At 34.0% G+C, this 18,515-nt stretch overlaps 1 protein-coding gene and 1 non-coding gene across 2 annotated transcripts; both read left to right on the forward strand.

The window, feature by feature from the left end:
- Positions 1-8,966: 8,966 nt before the first annotated feature.
- On the forward strand, positions 8,967-9,073 carry LOC141663433 (small nucleolar RNA R71). The gene has a single exon (XR_012551505.1). It is a non-coding gene; the product is annotated as a small nucleolar RNA R71 (small nucleolar RNA).
- Positions 9,074-15,080: 6,007 nt separating this feature from the next.
- LOC141661602 (histone acetyltransferase HAC1-like) lies at positions 15,081-17,978 on the forward strand. The gene has a single exon (XM_074468607.1). The coding sequence runs from the start codon at positions 15,219-15,221 to the stop codon at positions 17,682-17,684; it is 2,466 nt and encodes an 821-aa protein (XP_074324708.1). The 5' UTR covers positions 15,081-15,218; the 3' UTR covers positions 17,685-17,978.
- The last annotated feature ends 537 nt before the right edge of the window (positions 17,979-18,515 follow it).

The raw sequence follows: 18,515 nt of genomic DNA on the forward strand, positions 1-18,515 counted from the left end.
TTGGAATGGATTGACCAACAGCAACTGTGGCTGTAGCAACTGTTGCTACTTTGTGGGGAATGTGAGGACCATTCTCAATGCAGTTTACATAACCTTCATCTTGGGAGAGTAGATGAAGGTGCATTTTCACCTTCCAATGGTGATAACTGTCTTTGTCAAGAACTGGGATCTTTACTCCAATATCCTTCTTACTCATCTTTGTTAGATTCCAAGATCTTTAAACTCTTTGTGTGTCAAGAGCCTGCTCTGATACCAATTGTTATTCCTAGTGGACTAACAATGAGATTTACAGAAGGGGGGTTGAATGTAAATCTCAAAACTTTTTCAAGTTTTGAGCAGTTTATGAAAGTTGTGTGTTCAAGAAGAACAAGTGTGTGAATTGCTTTAAGCTAATGCAGACAGATATATATTCAAGCACAAATGTAAAGAACACAACAGACCTTAAAAACTTTTCTGGTGGATTTGTTGTTCCACCAGAGATGGTATATTAGAAAATCTGTGATTAAACAATGTTGATCACAGCTGCATCCTAGTACAAACTAGATGAATTTTCTCTCAATGTTTTTCTAAACAGCTCTGGAAAATCTCTCATCTGATTACTAGCTTCTACTTGGTTTATATATTACCAAGTGTACAAGTGAAGAACAATATAAAATACAGTAATAAAATAAGATCTTCACTTGCTTCTTTTCCTGTTCACTCCAGTACTTTGTTGACTATTGCATCTTTGTACCAGAGAAGAACGGCTGCTTTTTCTGTTGTTCCTGAAATTCGGCTACCACATCTCAGTTGTCTCTATCAACCCATGTGCCTCTGTCTGTAGGTACAACTACCTCTTATCAACGGCTAATCATCAGAACATCCGTTGAAACTTTCATCCGTTGATGCACTCATCCGTTGATGGATGTTATCCGTTGATGACTTTATCCGTTGAAGCTTTAGAGACATCCGTTGAAGCTTAGCTTCTTATCCGTTGAAGGTCTTTAAGTCATCCGTTGATACCACTTCACTTATACAAAATTACAAGGCATGAAGTATTTACAATTGGCCTTCCTATCTGCATATCATCTAGTAGTCAACATGACTCATAGCTTCTCTCAACTTCCAAGAATTACATTTTAAATACAGAGACTGAAATATGCTACAACACTAAACTTATTTCTAAGTAAAGCTACACCATCAACGGATAGCCAAAGTGGTCTTATCCGTTGAGGCTACAGACACTAAATTTCTACTTAAGTATTTTGTTAAACATATCATCAAACTAATGCACATACATTCCTAACAGTTCCTCAACTTAACAATTCTTCTAAAAATAATACCCAGATTCCTTTCACGAGCTGTTGACGCCTAGTGCAACTGGTCTGGTTCACAAACGACTAACCCCGGTTCAGGTCTTCGTATTATAGCCTTGATTACATTGTTAAGGTTGCAACAACTTTATCGCTTCGAACACTGACTGTCAATAAACAACTGTACTTTCACTGGAATCCTTCTTGTACTTTAGACAACGTTTTCATTGCTACTACAATCTTGAATACTTCATTCACTGTTCTTCACCGACGCTTGAACATATAAATGAAATCCTGTCAGTGAGTATAACTTCAAGATTGTAGTTGTCTTCTTTAACCTCTATCTATACCATGTCTTCAATTCTTCAGATTCCTATGCTTCAAACACTGTCTATCTTCAATCAATGTCAATACACTGAAATCTTCATGTGACACTTATACACTGAATATTCATCATTTCTGAAACCCGAAAAGCCTTTAATCTTTATTTTTCAGTGAGGCATGATCATATTAATGAACTTCTTTCAGTGACCTGTAAACAGACTTCAAGCTTTCTTCCAATCTTTTGATTCTTTGTATTTGCCTTATCTTCATTTCTTCTGATTTCTTGTGTAGAAGTAGTATTATTAACCTGTCATGTTCTAACGTTGTTCTTGTGTTGAGCTATCACATAACTGTTCATACAGCTACGCAGTCTCACCAACAAACATGTCAAATTTCCAGAAATCAAGCCAAACCATACTATGCTCGGTCTGCAAATAACACCGCATCTTTTGTTACTTTTATTGTGTTCTCATGTCTAAGATATGTCTCCGTCCCCTTCCCCTGATGTTTAAAACATAGCATTAGTAGAGAGAATCTGGGCTTGTCTCCATTATAAAAGGTACTGCCTTGTAGAAGCAATAATATTATTTGCATACGAAGGATTCTTATTGCGAACAAGGTTGTTTCTTGCTTGACAGATTGCCCAACTACTAAATATACGATCCAACCAGCTGTAGAAGTCTCAATCATGTGACTCATAATAATTTGGGCATAACTAATCTCCAATATTGAGCTACTAGTGAACATGATATTAGGCTAAGTAATATCGACTCATCTTCATCCAAATAAATTGGGCACCTTTTATCCACCTGAACATGCTTATGAACTAATTGAATATTTGTTGGTAGTCAATCGGTTAGGGCACGCCAGAGCAAATTGAGTGCTTTTGAAGGTGCTTTCACTTTCTACAATAATTCCATATACTTGAACTATCATCTCTGTTGGAGAGTCCTTTATGCCTTTGAATCATGTTATTTGCACTCTTCACCCTGATTAAGCCGTTATATTTTCATGAATCCAATAAATCATGTCCTCATCAACCTGCTCTTCCAGAGGTACTTTTTGAATACAATTCTAGTCCCATTCATTGAACATATCTCGAATTAAATCATGATCCTGGTCATTTATATCATTTTTCAAAAGTGTCATTACTTTGTTATTCATACGACCCTCAGACTCAGACATAATGTTCATTTGATGAGATATTGGATGTTTCTCACTTAATCAATTAACAACTTCAAAGTCACTAGTCAGTCCAACTGCACGAGCGAAAGTCGAATTGTAAATTCGAAATTCATATATATCCATGCTTTTGATAAAATATTTTTATGTTGGTGTGTGTCTCGAGTCTGCTATGACAGATGTTTGTCTACATGAATTTACATATATGTACACAAGTTTCATGAGTATATTAACATCATCACTCAGGTAAGGTCCATGTGTTGACGCTCATGGCTATATACGCATTTGTCATTCATTAATTTGTCTTGCACTAAACCTGAGGTATTCACAAAAACAAATTCTCTGTCTTTTGAGGATATGTGGCAAGGTATGCGTACATCTCCCAAACCATGTTCTAATCGGGTTATACTAAGTATGTTTAATTTAATATTGATAAAAATGAAATTACTATTACTTAATTTAAATAATATTCCCCGCATTCTTTGTGTGAACTTTTAGGTTATTATTGCGTTGACAATAAATTTAAAATCATAAATAATAAGCGGCATACATCATTACAAAGCAGTCCAATCATAAAAAATAAGTGGTATCTAGATTAATTACTTTCTTTGACTGAATTTATCTAATTACACTTAGTTTATTATTTTTATAACTTAATTTTTTAAATCTATTTCGGTCCTAATTAGTATACAGGTAAAACTCGACAAATTAATACTTTTGGGACCGCAAAAATTATTAATTAATTGAAATATTATTTAATCGATAAATTAATAACTGTTAATTTATAGATATATTAATAATTTATTAATTACCTATATATATTTTATTAATTTATTAATTTTATTTTTTTTGCATTTATTTATAAATATATATTCCATAAATATTACTCCCTCCGTCCCGTTGAATTGTACACGTTTGGTTTGGGCACGGAGGTTAAGAAAAAGTGGAATGTTATAAGAAAAAATAAGAAAAATTGGTAAAGTGGTGGGGTCAATCAATATTAAATGTATAAAATTAGTGGAGTGGAAGAAAATAATGGATGTAAGTGGGTGTACTTAATTTTAATATTATACTTAATTTTTTACTATGTTTGGTAAATTTTGAAATGTATAGAATTGAAGTGACATCCAAAAAAGGAAAGTGTATAAAAATGAATGGGACAGAGGGAGTATTAATTATTGTGACGTAATGAATGCCGAAAAGGTTATTGATTCCCGGTGATAATAAAGCAGTTGAACAATTGTTGAATGATAAACAGTGTTATAAGGAATCACAATATTGAGTTGGAGTATGTTTCTAAAGCAACAAATATGAGGGCAAAAATACGCGCTAAAATTCACGCAAGTATACGCGTTCGCAAGTAGTATAAGATATAAATCAGATTCGTTCACACAGAGACTCTTTTGGTTAACTTAAGAATATGTACTTATGCAACAATGGTATGGCTATCACTCAATGCTAAGACAATAACAAATTGGGTTTTTATTAAACTAAGAGATTATACTAGATAGCATTAACTAAGAGAATTGAGGTTGAATTACTTATATGAGACAAACATGGGATTCTAACTTCATTACTACTTCATTCAATAGCCTTTTTGTTCTTAACCTTAGCATATAATTGTGATGACACTAATCAGATAACACGAAACTAGTAAACGCCAACTTTCGTTGTACGGATACCCTACTACTAAGCATCCACAAAAGAGATAGAAGTTGAATAGACACCAATTATGCTTAGTCCTTTTATGTCTATAAGAATTGAAAACATAACGGTTTAATGCGCAAATTATCTATCGTGATTACATAGGGCAAGTAAGATGGTTAAAATTACCTACGAATCATGCATAACAATAACACATGAACCTATGCTAGCATGACAAGTTCTAAACCTCTATATCCACTGTCACTTCAATAGAGATTAACACGCTATCTTATATGTTAGCTACGCACATAAGACGAATAAGCACAACCAATACTAGGTTATCAAACAATCACCACACACTAAGGTATCGAAACAATTTAACTAAAGAAATCCATAAATAAATCCGCTAGAACCCCACGATAACGATTAGTTCATAATTGAACTCATCATCACCATGGGTTCCAATGAAAGCATGATAATAAACAATATAAGAGTACTAGAGTTCAAAGATAAATCGAAAACAAGCATCCAAGTATCGCCTAAATCAAAGAAAATAAAAGTCGTCTTCTCCGTAGCCGTCTCGTGCTCTCTAGGTCTTGCTCTCCCAGGTCTCCTTGTTGTTGAAAACGTCTTTTTATTGATATATATAGGCTCCAGGATAACCAGAACTCTCAAAATCTTCAATTTCGACTAAAATCAGAATTTTGGAGCAGAAACCGGGCCTAGTATTTTCAGCGGCGCAGGCGCGCTGACTCTGGCACTGGCGCGGCCACTTCGACATTCTGGAAAAATTCAGACAATTCTTCTTTTGGCTGTATCTTGAGTTCTGCTAATCAGAATTAAGCGATTTAACTGCCCACGCGAAGCTAACGAGATACTCTACAACTTGAGAATGGCCTAAGTTTCCAATTTTGATCTCTTTTCAGCATATTTCTTTGAAAAACTCCTTTCTTCATTTAACTGATGCCTGAAATGCAATAACACAAAAACACATCAAAAATACCAAAAACTTGAGTCCAAAATACCAACTTAAGCCTGTAATAAAGCGTTCTAAGTAGATATAAAATCCACTTATCACACCCCCAAACTTGAATCGATGCTTGTCCTCAAGCATAAACAAACTCAAAACTACAAAATAAATCTAATGCATGAATGCAACTAAATGAAAATGCAATCGATCCCCTCAGAATAACAATAACCAAATGAATAAGCCAACGCCTCTAAGAATGCGATGAATTAAAACAGAGTTCGAATAAATCCCACAAACCAGCTCACAAACCAGAACATGTGTGTGTGGATGCTTAACGAATATACTCTCGAAACTAGATCAATTACCATAACTTATCTATCATAAAAACAATCACAAGTTTATAAACAGAATAGACATTAAACGCATAATGACTCTCAACACCTTATTTCTACTAGAGTTATACAAGGATTCATGCTATTATTGAACACATAACAAAGATGCTTACTTGACCGTGCAATGAATGAAGTCCCAAAAGACTTATACAATAATACCCATGTAGAGAGCGTTAGGTTAACGGATCCCAGAATATGAAAAGCCTTAGGTCACTAGGCACAAAGTCCCCTAAGAACTTAATAACTCGAGTGTTAAAGAGCTCACTCTTGATCAATTATGCATAAACACATATTCTTTTTTTTCTTTTTTCTTTTTTTTTCTTTTTTATTCAACAATTTCTGAATGAGTGTGTTTCGCTCCATTTCATTCAACCCTAGACTACTCATAAAAATATGAGCCGGCTACTAGCCATTTAACGTCTAGCCTTATTCACAATTAACAATGAAATCCTGCTTTTCTCCAGTTTAAAAATTAGTGATTTTGCGTCATTACGAGAATAGCAAAAATTCTAAATATAAACAAGTGATTACATCTCAACAACAGACAAGTATGATCATGATCTAGATCAAAAGTAACCCTATAAGACTTTGTGAATTTTTTTTTGTTTCTGGCATGCAAATCAATTCATTAAGACTTAAACATCTCTCTATTCGTCATCACCACACTCAAATCAACATCAACTTATCAATCAGAAATAGCTCAACCTAAGGGATCATGTTATATGCATGCACATGCAACTAAATAAACTCACTTAATAACATAAATAAAAATGCAAACAAATATGACCTATATGAACAATCATGCAAAAATATGAATGAACTACAGCTAAATATGCAATATGAATCTATATGAACTATATGGACACAACACACACTACTAATCCTTACATTATCACCCCCAAACTTAAAATTTTCAATGTCCACATTGAAGGTAATAATAAGGATTTCAGGCATACCTAGTTGTCAGGAGAATTACCCTCTTCGGGTGGAGGATCAGGTGACCAATCAACCTCGACACCAGTGGCTCGAAAAATAGTAACCAAAACCTGTGTCAAATCTGCAGCAAAATGACTGTGAATGTCGTGCATGGCCTCCATACACCTGGTCAATTGCCTGTACTGCTCATCATCAACACCAGTCCTATCAATTGCTTGCTGCACAAGAGAAAAACCCTCTATAGGCACGGGAGGATCCGTTCGGCCACCCTCTACATCATCAAAAATATATCCCAACCCCTTGTCAGGGGTTGCACCTAATAATGCATAACTCAAGTGATCTGGTAGTGGGTTGAGCTCAAGTGTGGGAGCATCTTCAATAGACATCTCGATAAGCTCCTGAGAAATTTTCAGCTCAGCTAACCCAAGAGAATCGAATGGCATATCCAACTTCCTCTTCCACAGTGGTGCATTCAAAACCTGCAGTTGCTCTACTCCTTCTTCATCTTCAATAATTGATTCCCCTATTAAGGTTCTCTCTAAGGTATCTGACTTTGGAAATTGTTCAAGCTCCGAATTTATGACAGAGTCTACCCACTCTACTTTAAAGCACTCCTCTTTAGTTGTGGGTAACTTTATTGCCTTGAACACATGAAAAGTGACCGTTTGATCATGAACCTTCATCGTAAGCTCTCCTTTTTGCACATCGATCATAGTTCGGCCTGTAGCCAAGAATGGTCTTCCCAAGATGATGGGAATCTTCTTATCTTACTTAAAATCAAGAATTACAAAGTCAGCAAGGAAGATGAGTTTATCCACCTTAACCAAGACATCCTCCATTATACCTCATGGATAAGCGATGGAACGATCAGCTAGTTGCAATGACATGTCTGTTGGTTTCAGATCAGGTATACCAAGCTTTTTGAAGATAGACAAGGGCATCAGATTGATGCTAGCTCCCAAATCACATAAGCATTTGTCGAACGAATATTTTCTAATAGTGCAAGGAATAGTGAAGCTTCCAGGATCTTTAAGCTTCGGAGGCAACTTCTGTTACAACACAGCACTGCATTCCTCTGTAAGAGCAACGGTCTCTAAGTCATCGAGTTTCACTTTCCGAGAGAGAATACCTTTCATAAACCTCGTATAGCTAGGCATCTGTTCAAGAGCTTCAGCGAAAGGTATGTTGATATGAATTTTCTTGAACACCTCCAGAAACTTAGCAAATTGCTTATCCAACTTCTGCTTCTGCAGCCTTTCAGGAAACGGAGGTGGAGGATAGACCTGGATCTCCCCTGTATTACCCTCAGGAGGAGTGTGTTCCACATTTTTCTTCCTTGATTCCACTTCTGCTTCCTTCTGCACATCTTCTTCAGCCAAAACTTCAGATTCTGGAACTTGAGATTTTTCAGGGCTTGCAACCTTCCCAGACCTCAATGTAATTGCCTTAACCTGCTCTTCTGCTTCCCTCTTGCCTGGAACTTCTGTATCACTAGAAAGCTTTCCTGGTAGTCGATTCAATAAGACGTTAGCAATTTGTCCTATCTGGTTCTCCAGAGTCTTGATAGAAACAGCCTGGCTTTGGGATATAAGAGCCTAGTTTTTGCACATAAGCCTCAACTCCTCCAATTCAGATTTTTCATTCGAAGATTGACCTACATCATGAGTTTGTTGTTGAAGTTGGAGTTATTTTCTTGGTGCAAATTATTGATGAAAACCAGAAGGGTTGAATTGTTTTGCTCCATATTGCTGGAACGGCTGTTGCATCGTATTCTGATTGTTGCTCCATCTGAAGTTAGGATGATTCCAGTTGCCAGGACGATAAGTGTCTGGAACTTGTTGATGCGATCTCTGAAAGTTTCTCCCAAACTGAGTTGATTCACTAGATATAGCGCATTGCTCCATCACATGTGAACCTGCACACATCTCACAAACACTAGTTATCTGATTAACACCATATTTAGCCAGCGAATCGATCTTCATAGACAACACCTTTTGTTGAGCAGTGATAGCCGTAGCTGTATCCACTTCAAGAACTCCTGCTACCTTGCCCTGTGGTAATCTCTGGGTTGGATATTGATATTCATTAGCAACCATTAGTTCAATTAGATCATAAGCTTCCTCATAGCTCTTTGCCCATAATGCTCCACCTGATGCTGCGTCGAGCATTGGTCTTGATTGTGCTCCCAACCCGTTATAGAAGCAATCGATGATCATCCAATCAAGCATTCCATGATGAGAACATGTCCTAAGCATCTCCTTGTAGCACTCCCAAGCTTCACATAGAGATTCTCCCGATTGCTGCGCAAATTGAGTAAGAGCGTTTCTGATTGCAGCTGTCTTCACCATAGGGAAGAATTTAGTGAGAAAATTTTGAGCAAGATCTTCCCGAGTAGTAATCGAACCAGCTGGTAGAGAGTGTAACCAGCTCTTAGCCTTGTCCCTCCGAGAGAATGAGAATAGTCTAAGCTTCACAGCATCTTCAGAAACACCGTTGAACTTGAAGGTGTTGCAGATCTCAATGAAATCCCTAATGTGCATATTGGGATCTTCCGTTGGAGAATCCCCAAACTGGATTGAATTCTGCACCATCTGAACTATGCCAGGCTTGATCTCAAAGGTATTAGATGTGATAGCTGGCCTGACAATGCTAGATTGAATGTCATTGATCTTGGGTTGAGAAAAATCCATCAAGGCTTTCGTTTGTGCTGCTGGATCTCCTATTATAATGAGTACCTGAAACACAACAAGTAAACCATGAAAGTAAAAGAGTCTGAGTCAATGAACTTTAACGACCAATGATGACAAGCACATAAACTAAAAATTAACACCGAGTCCCCGGCAGCGGCGCCAAAAACTTGTTAGGGTGAAAACACGCGCTAAAATTTATGCAAGTATACGCGTTCGCAAGATCAGATTCGTTCCCACGGAGACTCTTTTGGTTAACTTAAGAATATGTACTTATGCAACAATGGTAAGGCTATCGCTCAATGCTAAGACAATAACAAATTGGGATTTTATTAAACTAAGAGATTATACTAAATAGCATTAAGTAAGTGAATTGAGGTTGAATTACTTATATGAGACAAACATGGGATTCTAACTTCATTACTACTTCATTCAATAGCCTTTTTGTTCTTAACCTTAACATGTAATGGTGATGACACTAATCAGATAACACGAAACTAGTAAACACCAACTTTCGTTGTACGAATACCCTACTACCAAGCATCCACAAAAGAGATAGAAATTGAATAGACACCAACTATGCTTAGTCCTTTTATGTCTATAAAAATTGAAAACATAATTGTTTAATGCGCAAGTTATCTATCGTGATTACATAGGGCAAGTAAGATGGTTAAAATTACCTACGAATCATGCATAACAATAACACATGAACCTATGCTAGCATGACAAGTTCTAAACCTCTATATTCATTGTCGCTTCAATAGAGATTAACATGTTATCTTATATGTTAGCTACGCACATAAGACGAATAAGCACAACCAATACTAGGTTATCAAACAATCACCACACACTAAGGTATCGAAACAATTTAACTAAAGAAATTCATAAATAAATCCGCTAGAACCCCACGATAACGATTAGTTCATAATCGAACTCATTATCACCATGGGTTCCAATGAAAGCATGATAATAAACAATATAAAATTACTAGGGTTCAAAGACAAATCGAAAACAAGCATCCAAGTATCGCCTAAATCAAAGAAAATAAAAGTCTTCTTCTTCGTAGCCGTCTCGTGCTTTCTAGATCTTCTTATTGCTCTCACAGGTCTTTTTGTTGTTGAAAACATCTTTTTATTGATATATATAGGCTCCAAGATGACCAGAACTCTTAAAATCTTCAATTTCGACTAAAATCAGGATTCTGGTGCAGAAACCGGGCGTGGGTGCGCTGCTACAGGGCGCGGCCGTGCTGGAATAGTATTTTCAGTGGCGCGGGCGCGCTGACTCTGGCGCGGCCGCTTCGACATTCTGGAAAAATTCTGACAATTCTTCTTTTGGCCGTATCTTAAGTTCTGCTCGTCAGAATTAAGCGATTTAACTGCCCACGCGAAGCTAACGAGATACTCTACAACTTGAGAATGGCCTCAGCTTTCAATTCTGATCTCTTTTCAGCATATTTCTTTGAAAAGCTCCTTTCTTCATTTAACTGATGCCTGAAATGCAATAACACAAAAACACATCAAAAATACCAAAAACTTGAGTCCAAAACACCAACTTAAGCCTGTAATGAAGCGTTCCAAGTAGATATAAAATTCACTTATCAACAAACAACAGTCTTAAGTTTCGCGCGCATTACATGTACATATGGCAGTAAGCCAGTACCAACAGTCACACCGTAAGTTTCTCTTACAATATAAACAGTCTTAAATTTCGCGGGCATTACATGTACATATGGCAGTAACAACAGTCACACGGTAAGTTTCTCTTACAATATAATTGTAAGTTTCTCTTACGATATAAACAACAGTCACATTATATGTTTGTCTTGCAATATTGCAATATTAACATAATAAGCTACATCTCCATTATACACTAAATAGAATAATTACAAAAATTATTAATTTCAAAAGAAAATAAGTTACATTAAAATCTTATTTTAAAATTACAAATTAGAATGAATATATTATTTTGATGTAATATGAAAATATAAATTTATATATTATATGGGACTTATGTATTTTAATAAAAAAATATTATTTTAAATTTAGCGAATTATTATTTTATATTGATCCTAAAGTTAACTTTAGATAATTATTTAAAGTTAAGTCACTTTACAATACAAAATTAAGGTTATTTACGTAAATGTGGGGGATTAATTCAATTATTACAAAAATGACATTGAACTTTCATATACGATTTCATAGTCACTTTAGTAAATTTTTAAAAGTAATTTTAGGAATTTTTTCTATTTATATTAAAGGCACAGAGTTGTGACTACAAAAATATCAATTACTTTTTCTAACTAAAAATGTTAACTTTTTATTTTTTTTCCCAACTAAAATACATTATTTTTCAAAAATATTACGAGCAATTTTAATTTAATAAAATGTTATAATCACTAATAAAAAAACCAATTGCCTTTTTAGCTAAACAGATTACTTCTCTATTTTAAATAAAGAAATTTGCCCGCTTTCCGAAAATAATAGGAACAAATCTATTTAATAAAAATAATTATTTCTAATACTTAATAACTCAGATGCTGGCCTTTTATATTTATGAACAGTTAAATTATTATTTTTCTACAAATTAATGTAATATTAATATTTATTTATTTTTATTTATGAATCAAAATTCAACTTTACTATTTAAACAAATAGCTATAAGATTTAGTTTTTTTGGCCATAAATTACATCATTAAAAAATCATTTTCTTAACAATGATCTTTACTCAATAATATATAATATATATTCTAATTAATTATGCATTTTAATTTTGGAATAGAAAGAGAAAGTTGTCTAGATATATATTCAACTTAACTAATAAGGGTTTTGGTCCACAGCCCCAGGTGGCTGGCTGCCCCGCATTATTTCATTGCAGCAAACCTTCAGCAATAAGACATTGCAAGAGGCCACAATGAAATAATGTCGTAGGATTATGTTTTTATTTAATTTCTAAAATAACAAAAAATTATATTTTAATGAATTAATTTTTTTTCGATAATAACGGAGTTAGAAAATATATAATTAATTTTAACAACCATTTGTTCTATATTTTCTAATTTTATTACTACTTCTCATTTATTATCAATTGTATAATGAGTTAAAAATTTAAAAATAAATTAGATATATAATCGAAAAAATAATTAAAATATTATTTTTAATGTAAAAAAAATAAAAAACCTAAGATAGTAACTAATTAGTATGAATGGAGTATTGCAAAAATGATTGTTTATTGATTGAAAGGTGTCGTCTTCTCTAAAACTTTTTTGAATAAATTCTAATCAAACTATTTTAATTTAAATTTTAAATATGTCAAAATTATGTATAATAACACATTTGTACTCCTTAATGAAGTTATGATGAATTAAATATTTTTTATAAATAATTTTTAATTTTAAAAAAATAAATAAGAACAAAATAATAATAAAAAACCCTCTCGCAATGAGGTGTTCAGCCTAGCTCCAACATATATAAATATTGCGGCGGGTGGTTAAAGAGCACTGGCCGCAATGAAACAATGCTACAGGTGGCAAATGTTATTTTTTTTATTTGTTACGAAAAAATGTTTAGCATTCCGGGGACTCAATTGTTTTATATATTTTTTTATAGGTAACGAAAAATTGATAAAATTTCATTTTTTTTTAGTTTTCCACATTTTCAATTTTTAGCATTATATTCGTTTACTATAAATTAAAAATTGATAAACTAAATTGGACAAGTACAAAAAAATAAAAAAAACATAAAACTCACAATATTCCGTTATGATAATAATTCGAAAATACTATTTCGAACAAATAATTAAAAAATACTTTTTCACTCAAAAATTTTAAATTCAATATTAAATTTAAATATTTTAGTTTAAAATATTAATTCAAAAATATCAAAATATAAGTTCGAAAAAATATTTAAAAATTCATTTTTAACAAAAAAATAAATTAGAAAAATAAAGCGAGCAAGAACCGTTACATTTAAAACAACGTCATCCAACAATGTTTCATTGCACTAGCCGCAATGAAACAATGTTGTAGGTGGCAGAGGGAATTTTTTTTATTTGTTACGAAAAAATATTTAGCATTCCGGGGGCTGGGTTGTTTTATATTTTTTTATAGCTAACGAAAATGGATAAAATTTAATTTTTTTTAGTTTTTCACATTTTCAATTTTTAGCATCATATTCGTTTACTATAAAATAAAAATTGATAAATTAAATTGGACAAGTACAAGAAAAATTAAAAAAAACATAAAACTCACAATATTAAAAAAACATAAAACTTACAATATTAGAAAAACATAAAACTCACAATATTCCGTTATAATAAAAATTCGAAAATTCTATTTCGAACAAATAATTAAAAAATACTTTTCCACTCAAAAATTTTAAATTCAATATTAAATTTAAATATTTTAGTTTAAAATATTAATTCAAAAATATCAAAATATAAGTTCGAAAAAATATTTAAAAATTCATTTTTAACAAAAAAAATAAATTAGAAAATAAAGCGAGTAAGAACCGTTACATTTAAAACAACGTCCTCCAGCAATATTTCACTGCACTAGCCGCAATGAAACAATGTTGTAGGTGGCAGAAGGTATTTTTTTTATTTGTTACTAAAAAATATTTAGCATTCTAGGGACTGAGTTGTTTTATATTTTTTTATTGCTAACGAAAAATCTATAAAATTTCATTTTTTTAGTTTTTCACATTTTTAATTTTTAACATTATATTCGTTTACTATAAATTAAAAATTAATAAATTAAATTGGATAAGTACAAGAAAAATAAAAAAAATATAAAACTCACAATATTAAAAAAAACATAAAACTCAGAATATTCCCTTATAATAAAAATTCGAAAATACTATTTCGAACATATAATTAAAAAATACATTTTCATTCAAAAATTTTAAATTCAATATTAAAATTTAAATATTTTAGTTTAAAATATTAGTTCAAAAATATCAAAATATAAGTTCGAAAAAATATTTAAAAATTCATTTTTAACAAAAAAATAAATTAGAAAAAATAATGTGGGCAAACAGTGTCCTCGGCAATGTTTTATAACTGTTGTCCTCCAGCAATGTTTGCGGCAGGTACCAACTAATAATTAAAATCAGATATATATAATTACTATTTTCATTCAATTTACTAGTCATACTGGGTTTAGGAGTTGCCGTGTCCAGCTATATATATACAACAATTTACGAGCCCTAGTAACATCAAAAGATTATGATTCTAATACGAGTCTGATATACTCCAGATGAATAATCCCAAGGAATTGAGCGGTGGTGATGATAGTAAGGCAGTTACAAGCCATGTCCATGATCATCAAAATTTCTTGATGCATATTAAGACATGTAAGAATGGAAGTAGCTGTTGTTATCCTCGTTGCAGTTCAGCACAGGTTTTTATTAAGCATTACAAGAACTGCAATAATCTGGACTGTCCTGTTTGTTTTCGTATTAGAAATAGGCAACCCAAACGTAAAGCATCTACCCCTGATAGTTCTTCTTCTGTCAATCAAACTTATGATACCAGGGGTATTGTCTCAGGGAGTAGTTCTGTTGTATCTAGGAAAGATTTTTATCCTCCTGTTCAAAAGCGCGTAAAGATTGAATCTGTTCCGCAACCTATACTTCCTGGTTACGGAAGTTCTTCGAAATTATATGCATATAGTGATGATCCTCATGCTCTGCAGCAAGGCTGCCCTAAAATATCTGTTGTTACATGTGTGGAAACGGACAATCTCAGTAGTCTTGCAAAAGAATCGCTCTCTACTGATAATTCCTTGATTGCAATGACTAATGATGGTTCTTCTGTGTTGATAACTACAGAGAAAGGAATTGATGATGCTAAATATGTTAGTGGCAAAGTGCTTGCTGAGAACAAGGGTGCAGAAAAGTTTAAGAAGTCAAAAGCAGACGGAGTGTCGTTGATTGAACTGTTTTCTCCAGACCAAGTTCGGGAACATATTTCAAGTCTCAAGCAGTGGGCAGGGCAGAGTAAACCAAAGACAGGAGAACCTCAAGCCATGGAGCAATCAATGTCTGAATCTTCTTGCCAGTTATGTGGAGTGGAGAAGATTAATTTTGAGCCAGTACATATTTATTGCACGCCTTGTGGTGCTCGCATCAAAAGAAATGCAAAGTACTACACTGCAGAAGCCGTTGATTCAAAACAACATATTTGCAATTCGTGCTATACTCAAACTCCCGGTGACAGTATTGTTGTTGATGGTACTCCTCATTCCAAGACAAGACTTGAGAAACAGAAAAATGATAAATTTATAGAGGAAGGATGGGTTGAGTGTGATAGTTGTCATAAATGGCAACATCAAATATGTGCATTGTTTAATAGCCGAAAGAATAAAGGTGGTCAAGCTTATTTCAGTTGTCCAAATTGCTATATTGATCAAGTTGAAAGAGGAGAGTTTACGCCTTTGAAACATAATGCAGTACTTGGAGCAAAAGATCTGCCAAGAACAAGTCTCAGCGATCACTTAGAGGAACGATTGTTTAAAAAATTAAAGCAGGAGAGGGTAAATAGAGCTAGGATTCTGGGGAAAACCTATGATGAGGTTCCTGGAGCAGATGTTCTTGTTGTCAGAGTTGTGTCATCAATGGACAAAAAGCTAGAAGTGAAGAAACGATTTTTTGAGACTTTTAAGGAAGTGAATTATCCGAATGAGTTTGCGTACAAGTCAAAGGTCGTGTTATTGTTTCAGAAGATTGAAGGAGTGGAGGTGTGCCTATTTGCCATGATGGTTCAGGAATTTGGAGCAAATTGTCAACAGCCAAATAATCGACGGGTATATTTGTCGTATATGGACTCTGTAAAGTACTTTCAGCCAGAAATTAAAGCAGTTACTGGGGAGGATCTTCGCACATTTGTTTACCATGAGATACTGATCGGATACCTTGAACATTGTAAAAAACGTGGTTTTACGAGTTGCTACATATGGGCCTGTCCTCCAATCAAGGGTGATGATTATATATTCCATTGTCATCCAGAAATGCAAAAGACTCTGAAATCTGAAAAGCTTCGTGAGTGGTATATAACAATGTCGGAGAAAGCTGTTAAGGAAAATATTGTGGTTGAGGTAACTAATCTATACGATCATTTCTTTATTCCTGGTGGCATCTGTGGTGAGTGTAAAGTGAAAGTGACTGCAGCTAGACTTCCATATTTTGATGGAGACTATTTGTCTGGTGCTGTTGAAAATTTTATTTATCAGCTACAACAAGAGGAGGAGGGTGAAAGGGTCCTTAATGAAAATCCAACAAATAAATTAACTGCAAAGAGTGCTATAAAAGAATACGATCAAACCGATCTTTCTAGAAATGCATCTAAGGATGTTTTGCTAATGCATAAACTTCACGAAGCTATTAACCCAAAGAAGGAAGATTTCATTATGGTCCATTTGCAACACTCATGCAGTCATTGTTGTACTCTCATAACTTCTGGAAATGTTTGGGGTTGCTGCAAGTGCAAAAATTTCAGCCTATGTGACAAATGTTACGAGGCAGAACAGAAACTCGAGAAGAGAGATAGGCATCCAGTTAACAACCAAAGGGAGATACATATCTTATATCCTGTTGAAGTTAGTGGTGTCCCTGAAGATACACAAGATAATGATGAGATTCTTGATAGTAAGTTTTTTGACACCCGTCTGACCTTTTTGGGACTTTGTGAAGGCAACCACTATCAGTTTGATACCTTGCGCCGTGCTAAATATTCTTCAATGATGCTCCTCTACCATCTTCACAATTCGAATGTTCCAGTTTTTATGCCTGTATGTCATGTATGTCGTCTTAATATCGAAACTGATGAAGGTTGGCATTGCGAAACTTGTCATGATTTTAATTTGTGCATTGTTTGTTATCAAAAGGATGGGAAAAATAATCATATTCACACCTTGACTCAAGATCCATCGATGGTGGATGTGGATATACAGAACGAAGAAGCTACGCAACAAAAAGTTGCTCGCCTGAGGAAGCTGCTTGATGTGCTAGCGCATGCTCTTAAGTGTCAAAATTGCCCGGACCACAATTGTTGTAAGATGAAAAGCCTTCTACAGCATGGTGCACAATGCAAAACACGTGTGACCGGTTGTTGTGTTGAGTGTAAAAAGATCTGGTATATATTGAAACATCATGCTGAATTTTGCGAATTATCTCAATGTCATATACCTCACTGCAGAGGTTTTAAGGAGCAGATTAGGAGAAATAAAGAGCAGGCTGAACTCCGAGGACATGCTGCATAAAGGGCGGACAGCAAGGTTCATGGCTAATGTTGATATGAAGTGTGGGAGATTATTTACTGACAGAATAGTTGACAAAAATTGTAGTTTTGTAGTTCCTGGTGTTTATAGATGTATTGAAGGGAAAAGCTGTTAGTCCTGTTCCAACTGATTTTACGTCTGGGGAAATGCAAGAAGGCGGCAAGAATTTTGTAGGGGAACTCTTTGTGACCCTTTTAGATGCTAGAAAATAGAAATCTCTATGTTTTTCTCGGAGACCATTTGTTCCTCCTTTGTATCTTCTATACTTTGATAAATTAATACAACTTCCTATTATTTCCTTTGATCTGTATTAGTTTCTGCGTTTATTCATCTTCAAAAAACAATAATCAGGTTATCCTGTTGCTTACGCGAGATTGATCAAATTTAGGTTCTTTATTAAATGACAGTGAATACAGTGAAATATCTCGCTGCTTAGTTCGCAAACATCACACATGATACATATGCAGTACTAGTATTCAAGCTGATGTGCGCATTTGTTAAAATGTATGATGTTTCTTGTTAAAATGGTGGGCTATTGCTTTGACTTGATGAAAGTTGTAAATCGATACAATTCAGAGCCTCTGACAGAGCATTGTCAAATAAATACCAATGTCTCCCTGATAATTCAGATTCACATTTCCTCATATTATTTGAATATTGCTGTAGCTTGCTTTTGCTTATTAGTAGTTGCTTATCACGTTAAAAATGCTAGCTACGCATGCAATGCACGGATTTCTGACTAACAAATCTTATTAACTTTCTCTAACAACAATTTTAAGTATTAAATTAATGTTTAGATTCATAAGAAATATA

Source organism: Apium graveolens, chromosome 5 (assembly GCF_009905375.1).
Source record: "Apium graveolens cultivar Ventura chromosome 5, ASM990537v1, whole genome shotgun sequence".
NCBI classification, from domain to species: domain Eukaryota; kingdom Viridiplantae; phylum Streptophyta; class Magnoliopsida; order Apiales; family Apiaceae; genus Apium; species Apium graveolens.

Coding starts and splice junctions, on each gene's coding strand:
- LOC141661602 (XM_074468607.1), top strand. CDS start 15,219: ATGACTAATGATGGTTCTTCTGTGTTGATAACTACAGAGAAAGGAATT.